Source organism: Passer montanus, unplaced genomic scaffold, assembly GCF_014805655.1.
Source record: "Passer montanus isolate IOZ18808 unplaced genomic scaffold, ASM1480565v1 scaffold25, whole genome shotgun sequence".
Classification (NCBI taxonomy): domain Eukaryota; kingdom Metazoa; phylum Chordata; class Aves; order Passeriformes; family Passeridae; genus Passer; species Passer montanus.
The window spans coordinates 869,274-892,149 of NW_024367149.1; the positions used below are offsets into that span (position 1 = coordinate 869,274).

General features: G+C 39.7%; 1 protein-coding gene and 1 long non-coding RNA gene across 2 annotated transcripts in view; one reads left to right on the top strand and one right to left on the bottom strand.

Annotated features, from left to right (window-relative positions):
- Positions 1–7,157, top strand: part of LOC120503232 (vitellogenin-1-like) — a 43,396-nt gene extending 36,239 nt beyond the window's left edge. The window contains exons 31-36 of the mRNA XM_039711558.1: positions 584–770; positions 1,159–1,256; positions 1,835–1,929; positions 2,036–2,195; positions 3,373–3,534; positions 6,595–7,157. Of these exons, the coding sequence (XP_039567492.1) occupies positions 584–770; positions 1,159–1,256; positions 1,835–1,929; positions 2,036–2,195; positions 3,373–3,534; positions 6,595–6,713 (821 nt within the window). The 3' untranslated portion in view covers positions 6,714–7,157. The remainder of the gene's footprint in view (positions 1–583; positions 771–1,158; positions 1,257–1,834; positions 1,930–2,035; positions 2,196–3,372; positions 3,535–6,594) is intronic.
- Positions 7,158–8,811: 1,654 nt separating this feature from the next.
- The window catches only part of LOC120503233, a 38,073-nt gene continuing 24,008 nt past the window's right edge, over positions 8,812–22,876 (bottom strand). Inside the window, exons 3-8 of the long non-coding RNA XR_005627687.1 lie at positions 21,250–21,325; positions 18,539–18,622; positions 11,766–11,869; positions 10,707–10,757; positions 9,548–9,617; positions 8,812–8,981 (exon numbers count right to left, since the gene is read on the bottom strand). This is a non-coding gene — a long non-coding RNA (uncharacterized LOC120503233). The remainder of the gene's footprint in view (positions 8,982–9,547; positions 9,618–10,706; positions 10,758–11,765; positions 11,870–18,538; positions 18,623–21,249; positions 21,326–22,876) is intronic.

Genomic DNA, 22,876 nt, shown 5'->3' on the forward strand with positions numbered 1-22,876 from the left:
CTGTAGCCCTGCTTCCAGCAGTTCTTTCCCTCTCAGAGAAGCAGGTTTTTAGCAGGTGAATGAAGAGGCTTCAAACTGCTGTAAACATTCAGAGTTTGGGAATCACTCAGTCTTCAAGGACTGGAGGTTGTCTTTTGCCCCTCCTGAGAAGGTGCCAGCTCTGCATTGAGAGGCATCAGGTGATGGGCACGAGAGTCCATATATTTTCTGTCCAGTTTATTTTATTCAGAAAGGAGCCATGTGAATCTCTCCTGGTTGGTGTATTCTAGCACTCCTGTGGGAAATGGGGACTTTTTATCACAATTTGTTACGGCACCCAGTTTCTCAAGAATTTTGTATGCTTTAGTCCCTGTTAGCTTGAGTTTTGGGTTTGGCATGCAACCAAAATCAATACCAGTAAAATCTACAGCGGGTAGTTATTTTGTAGTGTTCTCATGTCCTTACAGACTCTGGCTTCTGCCAAGGAGGTGAAGTTTTCTTCCTGTTGGCTGGGTAGTTCAATCTCATAGAGATGTCTTTCAGTACTTCACAGCAACACATACAGTGGTCACATCTGCCATTTCTTTATGGTTTTGTTTTGCAGCCACATGTGAAATCAGGGAGAGAGATTTCAAAACATTTGATCGCGCGAGCTATTCATATTCTTTCAATAAAAGCTGCAACCTGGTGGTGGTTCAAGACTGTACTGAACACCCGAAATTCATCATTACTACAAGAAAGGCTGATCCTCAATCTTTCTCAAGAGAGGTTCACATAAATACAACAACAGCGTAAGTGTGGTTTATACTGAGGCTTAGAAATTAGGTACAAAGTTTCTCAGGGAATCATTCTGGGAGTGGGAGATATCCAGTTTCTAGCTGAAACTGGCTTTCAAGGAAACATATGGAGAAAGACAGAATTTCTAGAAGGAATCCTCGTGTGAGGCTCTATGGTGTAGTTGCTCTTCTTTTGAGTTCCACAGCCACTTGTTCACTAAGTCCCCATGCCATCTTTTCTTTAAAGGTTGAATATTAAAGCCCACAGTCCCAATGAATTCTGCGCTTTGGAAAGAAAACTGCTTGTTCATCCATTCAAATTCAGCTAGTCACAAATATCTATACTTTTCACATTTTAAATTAAACACTAATTCATTCTCTTTTATTTTTGCTTTTTCTGAAGGAACATCACAATCTGTCCTGCCTCAAATTCGTCTCTCCTTGTAGCATGCAATGAAGAACAAGTTATATCACACAGTGGAGGTTCTGAGTATGAAAAAGGTAAGCTGTGATACCCAGTTTTCCAGGACTGACCTGGGAACTAAATATCAAGATTTTATAAAGTTCGCAGAAAAATCTCAGTGTAAAGAAAACACAAGTGGAATTAATTGAAAGAGAAAACTAAAAGACTACTTTTTAAAGTTTTGTAGTGACTTATGTTCATGTTTCCTACAGTACATACACTCTTACTTTCCTCCAGCATAACTGACAGGTGAATAAAAACCTTTCTTACCATATACCCAGCTTGGTGCTTGTTTGGAAAAAAAAAATTATGTTATAGTCACAGAGAGATGCTTTAGTTCAGACATTTTAGCTAGAGCACCACCACTGTCATTATCATTTCTAAATTTAGCACACTGGATACAGAAGTCAGTTACAATATAGATAACAGCAGTAGAATATTTTTGAAAATATATTATTTCTTCTATTTTTGTTTTTCCTCTCTACTTAAATATACATATTTAACTGTAGCAGCAAAATTATCATTGTGAAGGAAAACACATTGTGGTGGGTTTTGTGTTATATAGTTTCTCCATTAATTTAAGATGATCACTGTATGATTCACCACCTTTTAACAGGCAATGTTAAAATTTATAAAAATGGGAAAACAGTTACTGTGGAAGTTCCAGCACTCGGACTGAAGGAGGTGACTTATGATGGTGTAAATCTTAAGGTACTGCACTTGTTTTCAAGGTTACTCCTTTCTTTTCTGCCTGGTGCCTTACCAGTGTGACAGACTAACACTTCAGCATTCACTACAAAGATGTGCTATTTTGCAGGTTACGGTTGCTTCATGGATGAGAGGAAAGACCTGTGGAGTTTGTGGTAATAATGACAGAGAAAAGGAAAATGAGCTCCTCATGCCAAACCATAGGCTGGCACACAGCTGTTCTGCGTTTGTTCATTCATGGGTATTGCTGGAAGAAACCTGCTCTGGTGGTGAGTGGATCTGGAAAAATTCTATGCTTGGATAAATTATGATTTCACTTTTCCTCTCCCAAGAGCTAGAAAATATTTTTTTTTAAGCAGTAGATACCTTTACTTAGAAATTTCAATAACCATGTGTATCCATTTTAACTTTATTAACCACTGACTGTTTAAAACAATGCTTGTGAATATAGAGAATATATACTCCAGCAAAAGTCTTTGTCTCATGTGCAATTCAATGTCAAATAATTGATTTTGATTTCTTACACTGAGTAGCTTTTTTCTTGAGAGGCAAAATCAGCCCTAATCTTGCTCCCACTGAAAAAAAAAGTGTGATTTTCACCATTGTATCAAAACAGTTTCAGCTGTTGTCTGCAGACTTAATTTCACCACACAAGGTGCAGACTATGTAAACAGTGTCAGATCCTACATTCATGTAAATTTCCAAAGTGCAAAAAAAATTCATTTTTGTTCTGCACCATGTGAGGGTGCAATCTCAGGAAAATATTTAGAACTATTCCTACAGTAAAGAGCTTCGTCTCACACATAGCTGGAAAAACAATGTTAGACTCCCATAATATCAATACAGTTTTGTTTGGTAGGTCTCCATTTACCTTGGACCTGAAATAATTTTACTGAAGTTAATGGTTGCTTTCTCCTTGACTTCATTGGCAGCAGAATTATATTTGTTTGTCAGGAAACAGTCGTAGCTGGGATCCTGTTAAGTTACATTATACCTTTCTAGTGAGATAATTGCAGCATTATAAAAATCATCCAATACAAAAATTATCCTTGTTGTTATTAAATAAATACTGCCCTTTTTTTATCCATTCACTACGGTTGACATTTTTCCTAATGCAATGAAGTAGCCATTGTGCTTGCAGTATCTATTCTTAATAGCTTTCAGACATGAGAGGTTATTTTCTGTGTATTATGTAGTTCTAAAAAACTAAGTATACATGATTCCATTTGGGTTCTATTGTGCAATTAGATTTTAAAAATAGCTCCCCTTTCAGGCTCTTTCCTCAACTTATTATTGTCCTATCTTGATAACCTGGCTGCTGTGAAAATGGTTTGTCAGATACCTGTGTTTTAATAAAAGCTGAAGAGAAAATATGGACCTTTATTATTGCAAGGATCGATTGGGATTTATTTCTACAATTTTAACTACCTTTCCTTTTCTTCTTAGGGTGCAAGCTGCAGCGCAGTTATGTGAGGCTGAATCGAAATCCTACTATTGATGGTGAGGAATCTACGTGCTACTCTGTTGACCCAGTACTGAAATGTATGAAAGACTGTACTCCAATCGAAAAAGCTTCAGTAAAGGTTGGCTTCCACTGCTTCCCAAAAGGTACAGTATTTTTCTCCCTCTGTGTGTCACATACTGCAGGAGCTGTCAGAGCACTCGAAAGAACAAAACACAGCACAGCCGTGCACAGACCTGTATTGCTCCGGCTCCTCTCTGAGCTGCTGTTTTTAATCCCATTAGTATTTGCTATAACTGCTGACAGTGCTGGCCAGCTAAAAGCTAGCTTAGGTGATGGCAGGTAGCATCATCTGAGAAAAACATTTGAGGAGGTAAAAGGGGCAGCAGCGATCAATAAAATCACAAAAAAAAATTTGTCATGTCTTCAGGATCTCCATGAAGTTGAGATAAGCAACACTGAGTCCTTTTATGTACATTACAGCCTGCAATTTTGTGTGGACCAGGGCAGGCAAGGCAATTGAAAGTCAGTCAGGTAGTGTGACATGAGTGCTGTAATTAGACTGCCATGCTATGCCACTGTGCAATACATCAGCAAAACCACATTGCTGGAAGTTTCTGTAGATTATTCCAGAAAATGGTTTGGTTTTTAAGGTATTTTATACACATATACTCATGCCCCAGATTAAAAAAATAAATAAATAAAAAAAAAAAAAAAAGAAAGAAGAAACAAAAAAACACAAACCCTCATGCCCCAGATTAAAAAAAAAAAAAAAAAGAAGAAACAAAAAAATACAAACATTTTTCTCATTTCATTTATACCAGGATATGAGGCACTGTCTAATAGACTTTCACACTGAAGTTATGTAATCATGAAAGGAGAATCCAGCCTGGAACCTACAAATATTTCTGGTGCATTCTTTCCTAAGTCTTTTAATTAATTACTTATATGGCTTACAGGGAAAGCTAACGTTAGGAAGTATCTATTGAAGCGGTTTGTTCTCTGTTAACCATTGTTGGCCAAATCCATTGTTAGCTGAGATAATCCAGTGCAGTTTCACTGGAGCCAATGCACCTCTGTGTTGAGCAGTACTGGAAAGGACAGGTATTTTATGTCTGAATTTAAATGTGTGTGTAGGACTTTGCACTTTGCTTGTGTTATTAATATCTGCAATGTGCTGAATCAGCCCAGAAAAGCGGAGAGGGTCGCTCAGCAATAGTCAAATATCTGCAACAGCCTATTCAACAAGTAGCACAGAGTGTCAATAGTTTTCTGATGGCTCCCTGAGATGAGAATGGATGCATTCTTTCATAAATAGAAAAACCCACCCTCTACAAAAAATCCTTCCAAAATTTTGTTATATCCACGTTTCACAGATTTCTATTGTATATCCAAGTCTGTATCTCTGAAATGTCGTAACCCCAGACCGCTCACTATCTTAGAATATTAGGCTATAATAAAGCTGTCTCATTCTCTCACAAAACAGTTTGAGAAAAGAGGAAAATCAGAAAAAAATATGTTAGTTGTTGCAACCAGTGCTGCTTTCAGAGCAACTGCAGGCTTCTCTTGTTCATTTACTGAAACCAAGATCAAGAAGTCTGCTTGCAATATTTCTAATCAAGACCTTATTTATTTAATTTGTATGTTTATTTATTTATTTATTTGTCCTGAAGAGGGAGCAGAAAAAGAGGAGGAGAGGGAGGAGGAAGAAAAAGATTCCATTTATCATTCTTTAGCTTGCTAAATTGATTGCTTTTTCTTAGGCTAAAGATCAATAGGAATACAAGGCCAGCACTTAAAAACTACTCTTTTTCTTTGTCTAATGACTTGGAGAAGCAGTAAAAGTAGTAGAAATCTTTTCCTTTCTAAACCTAGGAACATGCATGCACACGACAAAGTACTTTTCCCAACTCTTTATATGAGAATTCAGATATAGTTTGCTGTTTCAAAATTGAAGGACCCCATCACTGTCACCAGTGGAGCAAGGATAAAATGAAGTACAAGAAAGCATAATTTCTCCTGTTGTCCTCAAATCAGCAAGACTGTAGCGTTAGGAACTCGACTGAGGCAGGCATCACTCCAAGTTTAAGTCCACATATAGGTTTATATTTCAAACATGCCACAAGTGTATCAGTTACATGGGGATCAGTTACCCAGCCATGATCCAGTTTGCAAGGAAATCATTTCCTACATGGATATGAATGTGCTCAGACCCATAGTGTGCCAAGAGTAAGAGACATAATGTATATATGAAACAGAATTCAGACATTTTATAATATTTCTCATTTCACAGCCTGAAAATATAATATACATTTTTAAAAGCATCTCCAGCATCTTTCTTGGAAATATTTGTTGTCCAGTTTATTATGCAAAACCTGCGCTTAATGTTGGACAGTAATTTAGCCATGGAGCGTGGTAACCTTTCAGAAGCTAAGTGACTGATACAACTTGAATTCATACAGCAGTGTCCATATTTCCCTGTGATGAGGGATGGCATGTTATATATGTACTGTCCAACTAAGGATAAAACAAATGGAAGTAAAATTATGAAAGCTTTACACATTCTCATTATACAAACTTAATCTAAATGGATATCCTAATATTCTTCCAATGCAATGATAAACCTCCAACTAGCTGGGAATATTTATTGGGAGGATGAATATCATTATTCCATTTAGATTATTTCAGCATTAAGAATATGGCTTATTCAAGCTGCTGTTGATAAAGCAGTGTGGTAAGGTTAATACTGCAACTGACAGTGCTCTGCCAGATTTCACAATATATAGGAAACTTTAATTAGAAGTTTATGAACCTCTGAAAATTCTCCAAAGGGCTTACCCTTCAGAAATGAACTTCGACAAATAGTCAGCAGAAATACCCAGTATATGCAGCACTAACAGAAGTGATTGCTGACGTGGATTGGTACGTGGTGGTCTTACACTGACAGGGGCTACCTCCAGCACATTCACAGTGTCCTTTTGTCTTTGTGCTTCATGAAATGTAATTCATTTTGGTTTTAGGGAAGTAATACAGTAATTATATCATGGATGAAAATCCTGTTCCAAGTCAATGAGTCAGATGTCAGTCGTGAGGGCAGGATTTCATTCTTTACTTGATTAGGGAGTTGACAGACATCAAAACAGTATTTCTTTGAAATGTGTTAATTTGCTTGATGTTAGTTAACAATGGCTTCACTCTTCTGACAGAAACTGCTGTAAGCCTGTTGGAATGGCAGAAAAGCAGCGATAAGAAATCTGCATCTGAAGATGTAGTGGAGTCTGTGGATGCTGACATTGATTGTACCTGCACTGGCAGCTGTAGTTAAGCTAAACGTTTTGGCATTGTGCTATAGACATACTACACAAATAATTGAATAGCTGGACAGATAAGAAGAGAACATAATAGCTGTAGTAAAATATTAAGAAAGGTGCTTGAAGAAAGTAAGTCTACTGCAAAGTCAAATGCATTATGTACAGTCTGCACTGCTTAATAAATATGTTCATTAAATAAGTATTCATGTGGTCTCTCTTTATTTTTCCCTATCAACAAAACAATCAGGCCAACTATAATATTATACAGAAATTCTGCTCCCTTTTATCTGCGATATAATTACAGCAGTCCACTCTTAAAATTACGTTCACTAGGTGATGAAAGGAAAACATGATTATGGCTACTGCTAACATTCCATTGTGCAAAGAATTTCATATTTAGCATACTAAAGACACAGTAAGCATTTGTTTTCTTTTATGTTTTCTGGTAAAGAGCAACGTCTGTTCCTGGAACCATTCTGCAAAAAAAATATATTTTACTCCCAGCAAGACCATTAGCCTTAGTACATTCTACAAAGGAATGAATTGGACTGCTAGACTCCCACTGTAGCTTTCCAGAGAGCTATAGTGTGTGACACAGTCCCCATTTTCATTTAAATTTCAATGGATGTGCTGTTGCTTCATGAACTAACTAAAAGTGTGAATAGGAACTTTTTTTTTCCTTTACCATCTCCTATTGTATATTTATGAAAATGATGGCTTCAAAAACTTCAGGGAACAATAATACATCAAGTAGCATTCCAAATACTCCGAAAAGCAATATATAGAAAGATATGTAAGATCAATAGCATCATAAAGCTAAAATAAAATACAAGCAGGACAGTCAGATTGTGTTTAACCAGTGAAGAGTCAATCTGCTAGCTTTCACTGTGCAGAAAGGTAATTCCCTCCCACCCCAGGGGACCAGGAATAGGAGGCACCTTCAAACCCCCAAGCAATGGCACAATATCTCTTCACCCTATGTCACAAATCAGCCGTGCACTGAACCATGGTATGTTTTCCATAGCAGTCAATAGCAGCCAACACACTCTTCCAAGGGAAGCCTTAGAGTGGGCGAGGTACAGCTGAACCCAAACCCTGGCAGGAAACTGCCATTAAAGAAAATACTTTTCTTTCTAACTAAAAACTGATCTATCAGAAAGATGATTGAAGACTAAATGGTTGAACAATTACAGCATAACACTTCACAGTGCTTTTCTTTCAAGAGCAGAAGCATGAGTAATGTAAGGAGGTTCTCCTTTTACTCTCTCTCGAGTTGCAGCTTGCCACTAGCTTTCAGAAAAGGCCCAGTTTTTCTCCATGTACAGCCATAACATCACTTCCAGAGTAAGCCATTTCGAATTTGTTCAAACCAGATGCCTGATGCATACTCTGGGATAAGGGTATTTGCCTCTGCCCCAAGCCTGTCTCCTGGAGATAACCTACAAAGGCAAAAGGCAATTACCTGCCTCTTTCTCCTCCCCAGCCTTAATTCTTCTGTGTATTGTATTTGAGAATATATGCAAATAGCCAGTGCTCTTTTCAACAGCTTTTTTCCATGCATGTATCCTCAAACTAAGATCAGTAACATGAATTCTTGCCCTGTGTTTTTATTTGTAATAAAGCATTCACAAATTGTACAAAAGCTGTGCTTTCTTAACTCATCAGAAGTGCTAGATTGCAAAACAGATAGCCTCAAACAAGAGGGGAGATGAAGAATATTGTGTTCCACTTTCCCTTAAAATCACACTAGTCTTACACCTGGAGAGCTCTTGTCTTGCTGGTATTGTTTTCACCGTGGCTTATGGGAGATTTGACATTGACTTTCATAGGATCAGACTGTCATCTTTAATCCAACACCTCTCTCTTTAATCCCCTTGTTTACAAAAGAGAAACTTTTGCCAGTCAACCACTTCAGATAAGACAATGGTAGTAGGGGGAGAAGAAAAATGAAGTTTCATGCTCAACTACTAAAACTAAGGGGTTTAGTAATAGCCAAGAGCCATTAGTAAGAGAAGAAATTCTGCTCCTGGGGCAGGGAATTCACTCACCATCACCCCAGCAGCACCGCAGCCTGAGCTGGGGTGCAGGCTCCACCCGGGGGAACCAGTCTCTGCTAAAGCCCAGGCACAGACCTTGCTCTGCTCTGCACAGGGCATGGGTGGGACACAGCTCCCATTTCCACTTCCAAGGGGCAGCTTTCCTTTCTGGCCAACTCCTGTTCATTAGTGCCCTCTTGCTGAGACAGCTGAATGCCTTTGACTGCCTGAAAAGCTTCTCTGCAGCTGTAAAATCACAATGTAATGAACGTTAGAAAAACCTGAGGTTGGTAGTGTGCACAGCAAAGCAAAAGACTTAGAACCAGCTCATTTTGCCAAAGGAATTAAGAACATTAGCAGTACAAGTGTGAAAAAGCCCTTCTGGAATTTCTAATGCACCACACAGACATTTCCAACCCATCTGGGAGAATATCTGCAGTCCAGATTTAAACCTCATTTGGAAATCATGCCTGTCCTATCTTATAAAGCAAGCCAAAGCTATGTACCCAACTGAGTATTAAAATGTGTACTACACAGACTGAGCTTTTATGCATTCCACTTTTCATTCCTAGTGCTTCTCAACTGTATGTATTAATGAATTCTGGACTTTACTGCAGTAACCAAGTAATATAATCTTGCAATTATGGTACTCTAGTATTGTTTTTTTTTTAAGTGTCAGAAAAAAGATGCAGACCTAAGCATAAGCCAGGCTTGCATCCTAATCCTGCCCTTGCAGCTCTGTAATGTGGTTTTGCATGAGGCTGGGGACTTCTGTGTCTCATTTTCTGCATCAGAAAGATATGACTGCTTACCTACTTGATGGAGTCAGAAATGCTTATGAATTTATAGTCCCATATGTCTTTTGCAAGTTCTTCAGTGATTCTAGAAATGAAAAGTAAATTTTTCCACTAGATCTCCTAACCACATGAGTATATTTTATTGCTAAGTTGAAGGTTTTCATTTTCAGATTCATCCAACTGTAAAATAACTATACATTTGGAAAAATCAAAACAATATACTTAATCTGTTCACGGTCAGCTTTGGTTAAACCTTAGTGGATTATTCCTAAAAGCCTAGAATTGGATGGTGCTATTACAGACAGATAGGCAAAAAGGCTTTTGGAGACACAGCCTTTTGTATCCTAGACAAAGACAACAAACATTTTGTCCATCAGACCTGGCTCTTTTGATTCACTAATTTTAAATGACACAGTGACTCTCAGGAAAGTAGGATCATTCTGCTCCAGAGAAAGAAGCTGCAGCGTGATAGGAAAGGACAAAACCACTAATACCAGACCCTTCCTGGAAATGAAATGCCAGCTCTGCAGCGTGAGCATTAAAAAAAAAAGCATCTTCAATTCTAACTCAACTGAAGCCAATGGTTAAACTCAACAGAGCCAGGCTTTTACTCAGCATGTTTGAATGAGTTATTAAATGAACTTTAGTTGTCCCTAAAAATAAATGTACTGTGCGGATCTAAGTGCAGCTGATGAATAAGAAACCTCAGGAATCCAGCAAATACAGTAGTTAGGGCTAAAACCAGAGACAGCTCAGAAGGTTGCAGGAATAGCTATTAGTGGCCATCTGAGTTTTTGTCGAATCTTAAGGTCTCTCATGCCATCTACTGGCTTGTTTTATTTAGTTACAATGGCTTAAATGTTTTTCCTTGAGGTTTTTTTATAGGTCTGATATATTCCAGGTAGTTTTACATAAATTCCATTTAAGGTTTGGGGTGGGGTGTTTTTCCCTCTATCTTCACACTTGATTACTATGTGATTTTTTTTTTTCCTGTGAGTACATTACAGTTTGGAACTATTCTGAATACAATATTTCACATTGTCCCCAGAGGAAAAAAGCATTGCATAAAACATTCTTATTTCTGGTATTGCTGGATAAGCAATAATTATACTGTAAGCAGTACTGGAAGAACAGTTTACTAAAAAATCCAAAGCTGTTCGAAAATAGTACTTACAGTGCATCCTGAATCAGTGTGAGAAGGCTGTTATTTTGGTACCTGGAAATGCTTAATGCACAGAAAAAATCTGGTTATCCCTCTTTTTTCACTTGCAGTTCACTTAGCTGTAATTCACAGCAAACACTTCTATGGCCTAATATTATTAAGTTGCCTTTCAGATGGGGTTTGATAAGCAGGAATTATCTATATTGACAGATCTGATCACAGAGCTTTCCCTTCATTATCTGTCTGTCTCTTTCTGTAGTCCCAGTTTCCCTTCCCTATTTATGCATCCACTGGTCTGGTCAGGACACATGCAGGCACCTAACCTTCACGTATCTTCTTAAGATTCACAAGAAAAAGTACCCCAACATTCCTCACAGACATGATATGAAACAATATTTAAATGCCTAGTGTAACTGTGGTCATATCTGTCTCTTATGTGATTGAGAATTTACTCTAATTAGAGCTGTTTTGATGCTTTGTTTTTTGCCAGCTGATAGAAAAAGATAATTACAGAAACAAAAAATAAAACAGAGCCTAGAATTTGGGCTGAATAAGCTAACATCCTAGAATTCTACTCAGATTCCTTCTTCTGTGGTCAAAACAAAACTAGTACTATTCAAGCTCTGATCATGATTTGGAGGATGATATACAAATTAGATTCACTATGGGCATAAGAGATTAACACAGGCTCAGGCTGGGGCTGGAACTGGCAGAGAAGTGCTTGTTTTACAGCGGCATTAACCTGCCTACATTACTGCAGACTCAATGCAGATACATCTCTGAATGATTCACCTTTGAGAAATAACACCACTTCCTTTTGATCTACACCATGAGTCACGGTGCCCCGTTTCCTCTGGCATTCTCTGTATTACAAGGCCTGACTTTCCTGTGTCTGGAGCACAGTGTTCATCCCAGAGCAATGTACTCACTTCCCTTATTAAGGAGAGTGGGGTCTGAGGCATCCTTCCCTCCAGCCCAATCCCTACCAAGGCTTCAACAGGAAATGCTGAAGATGTCATCATACACATCCCATTCCACAGGGCCTAGACTCCCTGGGAACAGTTTCCATACCTGAAATCACCTTCTAGGCTTTGGCACATGGATTGCCCATTCTGAAACACAGCTGAGGAGGGTGGGCCAGGGATGGAGGCTCACATCACCAATGATTGCTCAACCTGTTAAATCAGTGAATGGAAAGCGGTATAAGCATAATCACAGGTGGAGTACAGAGGGAAGAGCAAGTTGTGTGACACTTTTCATATCATCTGTGTAAGAAGGGGCTGAGACCTGTGTATTTTCCACCATTTCTGAGCAAAGGCAAGGCTGCTTTTTAGAATGCTGGAGAGCTCTACAGCTTGTGAAAATTAGGCAGTGAAAGACTTCACTATTTAAAGGTATAGAAGGGAGTATTAAGGATTTCAGTCTTGAGTATAAGTACTTATATTGCATCTAAGTATTTTTCTTTCCTCTGTGAAGCTGGGCATCAGTCTCTACAACACTACAGCTTCACATTGGAAAATCCTAATGCAACCAAACTGAAATGCTCCAGAGGAATTAATTGGTGACCTTGCCTGACAGACCAAAATAAATCTGGCAGGCAGGCTGTCCCCTTTGCCAAGTGCTCAGATCCCCAGCTGCAGCCATACGGATTACACTGCTTCCCGGGCCGGGTAAGGCTGCCAGCTCGAGTCCAGCCAGCAGCCAGCTCCCCTGCGCTGCCTCCTGCCTTCAGCTTGGCTCTGCAGGCTCCTGAGCATGCCCAGGGCCAGCTGGTTAGCACCAGGCAGACAGGGAACCTGGCACTGCCCGCACCTCTTGGCCAGCTGGTGGATAGACAAAATGGATTGCTCCGCTCATGAGCAGTTCTGGGATGCTGACATCCCCCTCGTGCGCAGAGCGAGCGCGGTGTGACAGCCCCAGACTGCCCTGGGAAGCGGCTTCTTCCTGCAGCACCTGCAGGCTGCTCTCTGCCCCACCTTCTTCACTCAGGCAGGGGACAAAGGAGCTTTTCTGAAGTGCTGGATTAATTTATTTCATTTCAATTGCTCAAAGATCTGAAGCTCAAAGCACAAAATTTTCGTACATCCTTTGGTATCTCGTTTCAGCTTTCTCCTAACAAGCAGGCACAGACTGGCTGAATTAAAGGTCATGGTTTAGGTTATAGGCACAGGCAAAGCTCTGTGCTCTGTGTTCTACCAAATCTGCAGCTTTACATGAAAGAACACCTACAGACTAAACCCTGCCCTGGCCAAGCAGAATCATAGCTCAGATATACTATGGCTCTGTATCATATCAATATGAATATAAAAATAATTAAGAAGGAGTTCTCATTTCTTACACAGCTACTATTATCAATTCTAGGGATAACTCCTTTATATTAAAAATATTTGAATGTCACCTTCAGTCGCCTGCTGCCACCAGGTCACCATGTTTTCAGCATGGTACCAAAGAGTAATTGAAATGTGTAAGTTTTTGCTCTTCCTGGGCTTGTTTCTCCTTAAAAGACTCACTTAAAAGCAAGTTTTTTAATTATTTATATATGCATCTGATTTGTTCTGAAATCAGTGATCAGGACTCTATGCCTGAATGGCTCCATAACAGTAATAGAAATATTTCCTGTAATTGTGTCCATCCCTTCACCATTGTTCCAGTCATCAAGTCCCCTTTTAACTGCAGCTCCATATGGAGCAGAAGAGACAAGCAGTGCCACAACAGCTTACATTTGCATAACCTCTGGGCTGGAGACAGTGTGAGATTTTCACAACTGCTAGCTGGAAATGTATTTGTTTAGCCAAGCTGCCAAAACTCATATTTTAGTTTGAGAAGTCTCTCATCCAATAAGGCTCTCATAACACTTCCACTGTTCTACAAGCACTTCATCCTAAGGCAATCAAGACATAATAAATAGTGTTTTTTAAAAACCAATGTCCCTGAGCCATAGGTACAAGGAATACAGATGAGTGGGATCACCCAGAGTCAGCCCCTCTGGAAAATACCTGGTAATTTCCTCATTACATCATCCTTAAATGTCAACCATTTCCCCTATAGTTGCACTAACACTGAAAACATGAGCCTTGCTGTTTTCCTCCACATCAACATGCACTTAAGGAAGAAAGGAAAAAAGTTTCTTCTGCTGCAAAAATGTTGATAGATCTTTTCAAACAATATATGAGAAATAAAATGTGTGGCAGAATCTGCCTTACTATTCTAATGTCTCAAGACTGAAAACTGCAATAATTTTTCTAAATGACAAACCAAGCACTTTTCTTGCTTGGTGATCACACAGCAATTTCACAGCTACTGGGTTTCATTACCCTCTTCCCTCCCCAGAAGATTCCCTTCCCATGAAAAGACCTTTCTACTTTAAGTTCTTCTCTTTGCCTGAATTCTGCATTATGCTATTTGTAGGGCTTATTTCTCCCTTGTTAGTCAGCAAGCAGGGCTGTCAGGAAAGCACTACATAACCAAGTGTGTCTCAACAAGCTGAACAGATTCCTACAGCAAACCCTCAGGAAACCAAACTGCAGCTCCCTCTGCTCCTACCACCTGCTGCTGCATTTACCTTCTAGATAAGAGACTTGGTGATCTTCTCAATGGTTTTACCCTTGAGAGAATGGAGCAGCAGGAAATAGGTTTACTCACACTTCACCCTGACCTCTAGGTGAGAGGAGGCCTTCCCTGTACAGTTATATGTTCACAGTAGAAGCTGATAAATAGAACCACAAAACAAAGAACAGAGTTAAATAAAATCCTTTACTGAGGTTCTCTGCTCCTCTTGGCCACTTCCAGGGGTCCATCAGCTGCAAACTCACTGCCACTAGAGGGCAAACATGACCAAGCCATTTAACAAAATAAATCCCTGTACATTAATATATAATAATTGTTCATTATGGCTGATTTTGTGAGAAGAAGCCTCTTTGCCTGCTTGTACCTTCAGAAAGGATACGGTGATAGTAACTTCTACCAGACACATGGATGTCAGACACACTAAAAATATTCATGGTTGGAACTCTCCCAAAACACACAGACACTTTGTTACACATGTTCCTAAAAATTTATAACTGCAAGCAAGCAAAACACTCTCCTCAGATATTCAAAAAAAAATATGGTATGTGCATTGTTGCTCTTCAAACCAATACAAATGAAAACAAACTAGATATTTTACACCCTACGGAAAAGAATTATTTTGAAAAAAATATATTCATAGTAACCAGTCAAAAGGCTTCCAGAAACACTCTAGGTGTTTCCTGTTAATGCAGGAGGTGATACAATGAGACATCCAGACTGACTCCTCTACAAGGCTCTTGTCTGGCTTTCATCTCATTCTCAATGAGCACATAGGCAGCTCAAGCCTTGTTCAACAACTCTTCATTTTGGCTTCAGGGTCTGTATGTGGAGCTAGTCATTATCACATAATATGGGTATTTAGCTATTCAGCTATTCAAGATATAGAAGGTAGTTCCTAGTGCAGCAAAGTGAAAGGAAAAAGTAAATAAATCTGTGTAGGGAATCATTCGAGATGTGATTTAAACTATGAAGAGGAAATAGTATTCATCTGATAATTTTTGAAAAATTTGTGCAGGTGATTTTTCTAATGGAAAGAAATTAAAGGTTTAGAAAGATCCTGCAGAACTGATATCAAAGTTCAGAAGCTGGTGGGTCTGTTTTCCCTTTAATGTAGGGAATTGCAAGGCAATATTTTTTGTTAACAGGAGGTCCAGCTCCCTAACTGCAATGAAATGAAGTCTCTGGAGTTGCATTTGCCTCTGGTATCAGTAAGTGACCTCCCAATATCAAGATTTTACAAAGATTAGCCCAGCAAGCACATAAAATGTCAAAAGCTACAGGAAATCAGGAAATTTTCAGCATTTTCCTCCTTTAGCTTCTCAGAAGGAAAGTTGTCAAAGTAGCTGTCTGCTAAACATATCATCTGACTTACTACAGAAAGAAGGATGTCAACACTGCATGTCAAATCCAGCACTGAGATCTATTTTTTAATGGGCAGGATCTGACTTAGACAGATCCCAAATCTCTCTGCAATTACCTGCATCTGTAGGAAAGGCACAAAAGGATTTGTCTTAAAGAGCTCTCAAACTATCTTCTAGCCTTGGCTTTTATGACAAAAGCAAAGTAAAAATCTCAGAAAAATATTTTCAAAGGCATTTTTTGAGGAGACGGTGTTAGCTGCTCCCCTGCCTTCACACCAGCAATGGGGCCACATGGTTTGGCCAATGACATTTGCTTTCACCCAACAGCTTTCCTGGGGTCTGGTTACCCTTCCCACATGAGCTCCATCCCTCTGTCAGCAGCCAGACACCAGGACACCCAGTAGCTTCAAGGAAACAGTTCACAGGTGGGCTAAAGCCACCAGAACCAAACAAATGGGCAACCACTACTGCAGCCTATTGCCCCCAGAGAAAGTGTTTGGGACAACACAGTGGGAATTGGAATTACTCTCTGCACCATCCCTTAGCCAGAGACCCTCCAAATATAGGGAGAGAGAGCAGAAATGCAAGAACACTAAAAGAAAAAAATAAAAGCTGGGCACTTTCAAGATGTTTCAGCTTGATGAGCTTAACCTATTGAGCATGTCAGTGGTCCCCCGACAGGGCCACCAAGGACATGCCATGGCAGTGGGAACAGACACTGCTTCCTGAAGCCACACACAAGTGTAAGAAACAAATTAATTCATTCCTGCCAACATGGGCTATCATCTGTTCCCTGCTAGGTTTTCTTCCTGTTCAAAGCATACTTCAAAAACAAGCAGTAATGTGACCTGAAGTCTAAATTTTGCTACAAGAGCTTCAGCTTCTGGGAGCCTTCCCACAGGTTAAGGGAAGTATGTCAGTCAGGTGTGAGTCACCATGTTTCACAGCTGATTTCTCAGCTATGCCCCTGTAGGTGGTCACTTCAGAGCTATATCCAGCCACTACATCTAATTAATTACCCAGTATTAGCCCAAGAGCAGATCTACAGATGCAAATCACAAATAATGCCACTTTAGGATTATGACCTGTGCTCCTTCTTTTTGTGTGTCATTTTTACACCCACACAAAGTATGTACAGAGCCCTAATGTCTCTTTTTACAAAAACATCATGAATGTCCACAGAAGGGAAAAAAAGGAGACACAAGCCCTTAAGGTTAAAGCAAAACTTTTGCCTTTGTAACTGAACCTTATTCCCTCCTGGATTAGATTCACCAAGCATACAAAGATGTGCTTTTGTGGCCCAGGAAAGAAAAGCTCTGGACAGGTTTTGCAAGTGTCCCCATGGAATCTTAAGTGGAACGTGAGGAACTGCTCACACTGCAGTGTGCAGGTGTTAGGGAAAGAGACAGCACATCATCTAACAGCCAGCATACCTCACTCCTGTCTCCTTCTTTCCCAAATTATGCATGAGAATTAAAGAAAAACAAAATAGAGGAGTTTTGTAGAAGGTGATTGTCCAAAAATATATTAACAAGAGTTTTTTCTTTCTCATCTGGGTGGGTAAACTCCTGCTGTTCTGGACTGGGCTGGATGCAGCAAGTCATGCTAGCCCTTACTTTTCCTAAGTTTGTCTTTTTGTCTGCTAACAAAAGACAATTTATCATTTAAAGAATATGAATATCATTTCGGCATATTTTAACTTTTTAGAAGGTGAAAAAAGACTGAATTGTCACACAACTCATGCATTCAGAGTATGGTGATCCCTAATGGGACAAAGGCATGGCAGAAATGGAGAACACCTGCATTCTCCTCAGCTGATGTGCTTGAGGACGAAGCCTGAGCACCTTCCTGAAAAGAAGGAAATGTTTTCCTCGTTCTAGAGGAAAGTTTGCTCTGGCACCAAACAAATGGGCAACCTTCTAGGAACTTCTCCCCAGGAAGTCACCCTGCAAATGCTTCTGGTTGAAGCTTACACAAGAATTCAGTTTTTCACAAAGGCATTAGGTAGAAAAGCTTTAATTATTAAAAGAGTGTGAATTAAGCAGACAGTGTGCTGCACCCACAGTGCCTTGGTGAGAAGGCACTCTGTAAACAGAATTATTATTTCATCAACACAGTAGAGTCCTCACTTAATGGCTCACTAACTGGGCCAGAGATGAGATTCGATGTGAAGAAATCAATGACTCAAAGCAAGAGATTCAGCAAATATGAAACACCTAGTGCTTAGCTCTTAGGATTGCATATTGTCTCCTGTGGAAGTGACTCGTATCATGCAGGGAGAAAATAACACTCCTGCTGCTGCATCCAACTGTATCCATGGGAGATAAGACTGAACTGGTGCTTGCCAGCACTAGAGTCCCATACTTTAAGGGGGCGTTATTTGCTTTTTGGTGTTCTCCTTCTGTGCTATATCTGCTAAATTAGTAAGCATTGCTACTTCATATTTTCAAAATGTTCTTACTGCTTTCTTTCTTCTTTTTGTAAATCGTGACTTCAAAGTCAGTATTTCTTAGTAATGGTAGCCTTATTTTGGTGTCCACCAGATGTATACATCAATCAGAATGACTCTGCTGTACCGCAGAGCAGAAGCACCAAAGGGCATCCTGCAAAATTAAATGGGAAGAATAATGAAGTCCTTCACAATTCTTCTCTGTTCTAACCATTATAACAACTCGAGAGAGCAGAGAAGATATTTTCAACATGTGGCTATAGGTGCATGACTCTTCTTCAGACAGCTGGCTAGAGGGTAAATGGCAAGAGCAATAAGTATCTATCTCTCCTCCCCGGGAGTGAGCATGATTCATGGGTGAAGAATACTTTATTTTCCTACTCACCAGCACACTGAGGCTTTTCTGTGAAATTACTTCTTAAGTTTTCCCCTTCTCTTCAGTACTAATTTAGGAATATAAAACTCACCATGCTGGCTCACTTTTCACTGAAGTGATTTCAGCTTCACTTCCAGATTCTCAGGGAAAATCTCAGCTTTACATTCATCAGCTCCTAATGAAAAACAGCAAATCAGACTCTGCAAAGAAAGGTTCCTGGTGTAGTGAGGATTGTCTGTGCAAAGAGGGAGAGATGAGTTAAATTGCAGAGGAAATCCTTCATTAATAGTACCAAAGGACTGCACAAAACCCAACTAATTCTCTGAACGAAAGAAGGATTAATATCCCATTTTATAGGAAGGAAAGTGAGATAACAGAGCAAACACCCAGGAAAATTAGCAGACAGGATCACTGTGCCTTCAGTTCCACACCCATTCCCATGTGCAGAGAGCCAAATTTGGGCGGAGTCCCTTCTGTTGGAATAGCAGTTTGTTTATTTGTTGCAATAGAAGGAACAGCCCAGCAAAATTTCTCACAAGCAATTTTCTTTAGAAAATCCTGCCATTTCTCATTCGGATTTTTTCCTATCAGCATGCATCTTTACCAAACAGGACACTTAACAGTTAATGTGACAGAAAACAAAATAAATTGCACAAAACTGTGTTAAAATCAGACTGACACCTTTTATGTGTTTTTGAAGATAATGTCTTTCTGACACACCTTCTGGCTGCTTCTCATAGAGAGGAAAAATGCAGCACAGAAATACAGCTCTGGAAAATGGCAGCTTACAAGTACCTGCCTCAAAAAAAGTAATAACCTTTTTCTACACATAATTGCACTAAATTCACCAAGAGCACATAATGGACAGGAATACAAAATGAATCACAGCATTTCTATATGAAACAGCTGTTCCACGAACTGGCCATGATGATTTTTGACTATGTGACTGCATCTGTAGTTTGGAAACAATTAGCCAGGAGCAATTCTTTATCTTGAGTTGTCACACTTGTTTTATCAGCTCTTTAGGGGGTACTCCTGGAGAACCTGGAGAGCTGAAAAAGCAGGATTTTCCTACTCCAGTTGGACCAAGAAATAAAATGCAAATCCATGACAGCATGTTTAAATAAAATTTGTGACATACAATTTCATCCATCATTTTCTTCCTTTCCTTGTTAAGACCAAAATAAATATATTACATTTTCACTAAGACTCAGGGGATCTCAAAATATATTTAGTAGTCACACCAGCATACAAGAATCAGGAGAATGCAAATAAATCCCATCCTTCATTGCCTCATACTTTCCACTCGTCTAATTTGCAGTGGTAAATTTGAAATCTGAATTGTGTCATTTTTCAGCAAGAACTGAGCACTCCTGGGTGCCTTTTGCTGCCAGTGGAACATGCAGCTGTGACATCCAACACCTATGTAAATCTGGGCCGAGTTATCCGCAGTGAGACAACTAATGCAGCTGAGAAAAAGAGTTGCTTTACCATCTCACAAGGGAATAAAATATCAGTAGTGAGCTGCTGGCTCCGTTAGAGGTAACTCAACAACTTTACAATAATGTAAGCAGCCTTAGGAATAGGCTAAAAGTTGGTTTTCAGAGCATATCAGGAGACAATATAGGGCACTGTCACGCATTCAGGAAATCAGGTTTTATAAACCACAAATGCAAATAAGCCCTGGCAATCCTTATACTGTGGACACATAAATATATTTCGTATGTATAAACCATTGTGCAACTCAGTTGGAGAATTAATACTGTCTGGGAAAAGATGCCAGAGTAGTAACAACTTTCTGAGCACCCAGGACAGACATTTCAGGCTTTCTAATTTCACATCTCTGAAGAAGAACCAAGACATAAATGTTGTTGACAGACATCATCTTCCAGGACATCCTGAGCAGTTAGCCAAGTGCAGGATAGGTGCACAAAAGAACTTGCTGTCACTTGTTATTAAACTATCTGGCTGCTTAGGTATGGGCCACAGCCTCTGGACAGTTGCTCTGAGTGCTCAGTTTGTAAGCAATCAGCATCACTTTTTGGGAAACTAACAAGGGTGAGACTTTAACTGCTCATGTGTGTAGTAAAAGGCTGTTTCCTTTCAAAACTGAATTAAAATTTGGGCTTATACAATTCCTTTTAAATTAACATCTTTGTTCTATCTATAACCTTTTTTTTTTCTCCCCTTTTTTTTTTTAAGCATCTTTTGAACATGTAAGCTGACTGGGGATCTGTTTGTGTTTTCCCTCTTGATACATTTACCAGCCTCCTGTTCTGAATTTTGATTCACTGGGTGCTGTCCCCTCAAACAGCACTGCTCCTGCTCTCACTGCACTGCTGCTCTTTGGCCACAAATCCTTTTGCAGGAAAGGGGCTCTGGGTGCAGCTGCTATAGGTGCACAGGACAGGCAAAGCACCTCATCCTGAATGCCAAACACGAATATTTCTCCTCACAGCTCAGAGGGTAATGAAAACTGAAGACACAAAGGGATTTTGCACTAGATTTCTGAAAAATCCAAGCTGAGCTGACAATCTAAGCACTTGTCTGTCAACAAAGGCTGCTTGGGATTTACAAACTAGCTGTCCCTCCTGAAGAGCCTGATTTATTTGGTATGCTTTGAGCAATCTTAATGTATGCCAAGTTTTTATTCACAGACATGGCCTTTTGCATAATACCTGAATAGAGTATTTGCTCAGGAAGTGGTAGACCTGAATTCCAGGCTTTTCCCTGCTGAGGAGAGCTGAAACTATGGCTTCTACTTCCTGGGGGAAAATGCAGAGCCTGCAAAGGAGAACAAACCTGGATTTGAGTAGAAGAGACCTGGGACTCAGCTTCTGCTCCCTGGGATGTTCAAATATCCAATGTCAGATGGCATCTGGATTAAAAAACAAATACAAGCCAGAAATAATCAAGGACAGTGAGACTGGGACCAGGAATGCATCACTCTTGGCCAAGCTCCATAATCACTAGGTTAGATAATGATGCCAGTCCTCTTGGCAGACCTTATTTGCAATGTGCTAGTGCAATTATATTATTTCAGTTCTGCAGCAGCTTGAATGTCTCTGCGTCTCCCCTCCATGGCACAATGCAGACATGCTTCCTTCCCTTTCACTGAAGTACAAGCTGTTGTATTCCCTGGGTCAGAGAGAAGTTATGTGCCATAGTAACATTAATGTAACTACTTCAGCTTCACTGCCCTTGTGCATTAGTCCTTGGGACTGTACACATCCTTGGTATCCATGGTACTGCCTGCACCTGGAACAGGAAACCTTTCTTTTTAATTTCAAAAATGTTCTATGATTACAGCAGTCATCCATTTAATTGGGGCATCATACCCCCTCTTTCAAGTAATATTTAATTAAGTTGTGGTAAAAAGAAATAAAAAATGAGACTCCCCTATTCAGGAATGAATAACCAAAAGGGTTATTCAATTCCCAATATCCTCAAGGATTTTAGAGTAAAGATTATTAGAAAAGGAATAGTATGCTATAATTCATCTGCTCTTGTATTTTCTAACACAGGGATGAGATTTTCTGGACAGCTGCATTTCCAGGTCAGCACCACAAGATCAGGGAGTATGCAAGAGGCACAGCTTCATTCTTCCTCCCTGGCTGCAGCTTGTGGTGTGCAAATCTTTCTGCCTCCTATCCAAAATGCCTGTCTGGGAAAAAGGACAATTCCCCCTGGCCGTCTGAAGCAGCTCTGAGCCCACCATCTTCCAAGAGTTTCACCCTTGAGCCTTACTGATCCTCTGGGGTATCAGGACAGCCAAGAGTTACATGCCTTGACTGGAAGCACAAAACATCTTGTGTGTCTTTAGAGAATTAGCCCCCAGTCTCACCCTGTGCAATATCCCATCTAACTGAAGCCGTTTGGGCATAGAAGCATTTGGCCTTTGAGGCACTTGGAACTTCTTAGGAATGGGGAAGAACCTAAAATTCAAGAATCGAAGACAACTAAATGACCTCCTAAGAGAACAGGGATCTACTTTAGTTAGTTCCTAAGAAAAGACACTTTCCCAACCACAGTCAAGAGTAGCTGCTGCTAGGACTGTCTGCCATGCAATTTGTGTCCATGTCAGACACTTGCCAGGAGATAGAGCAGTGCAACATTAAAAGTGGGTCACCAGAGGTTTTTACCATTAACCTGCCTTTGACTCACATTCCACAAGATTTAGATCATTTCCAAGGAAGTCTGTCACACTGAATGTTATGGCTGTGCTGTTATTGTGCAGCATGTGTTGCTTGCACAGCAAGATTTAGAGACTTGTTTCCAAAATGAGGGTTAAATTTATAAATTTGCATACAGTGTATTGTCTCTAATAGGACATATTTTTTTTGCTTTGCACTCTTTCCTGTTTAATGTAAAATGAAATTCCATTTCATCTTTAGCAAACCTTTCAGCTGGAATATAATTTTGACTAATA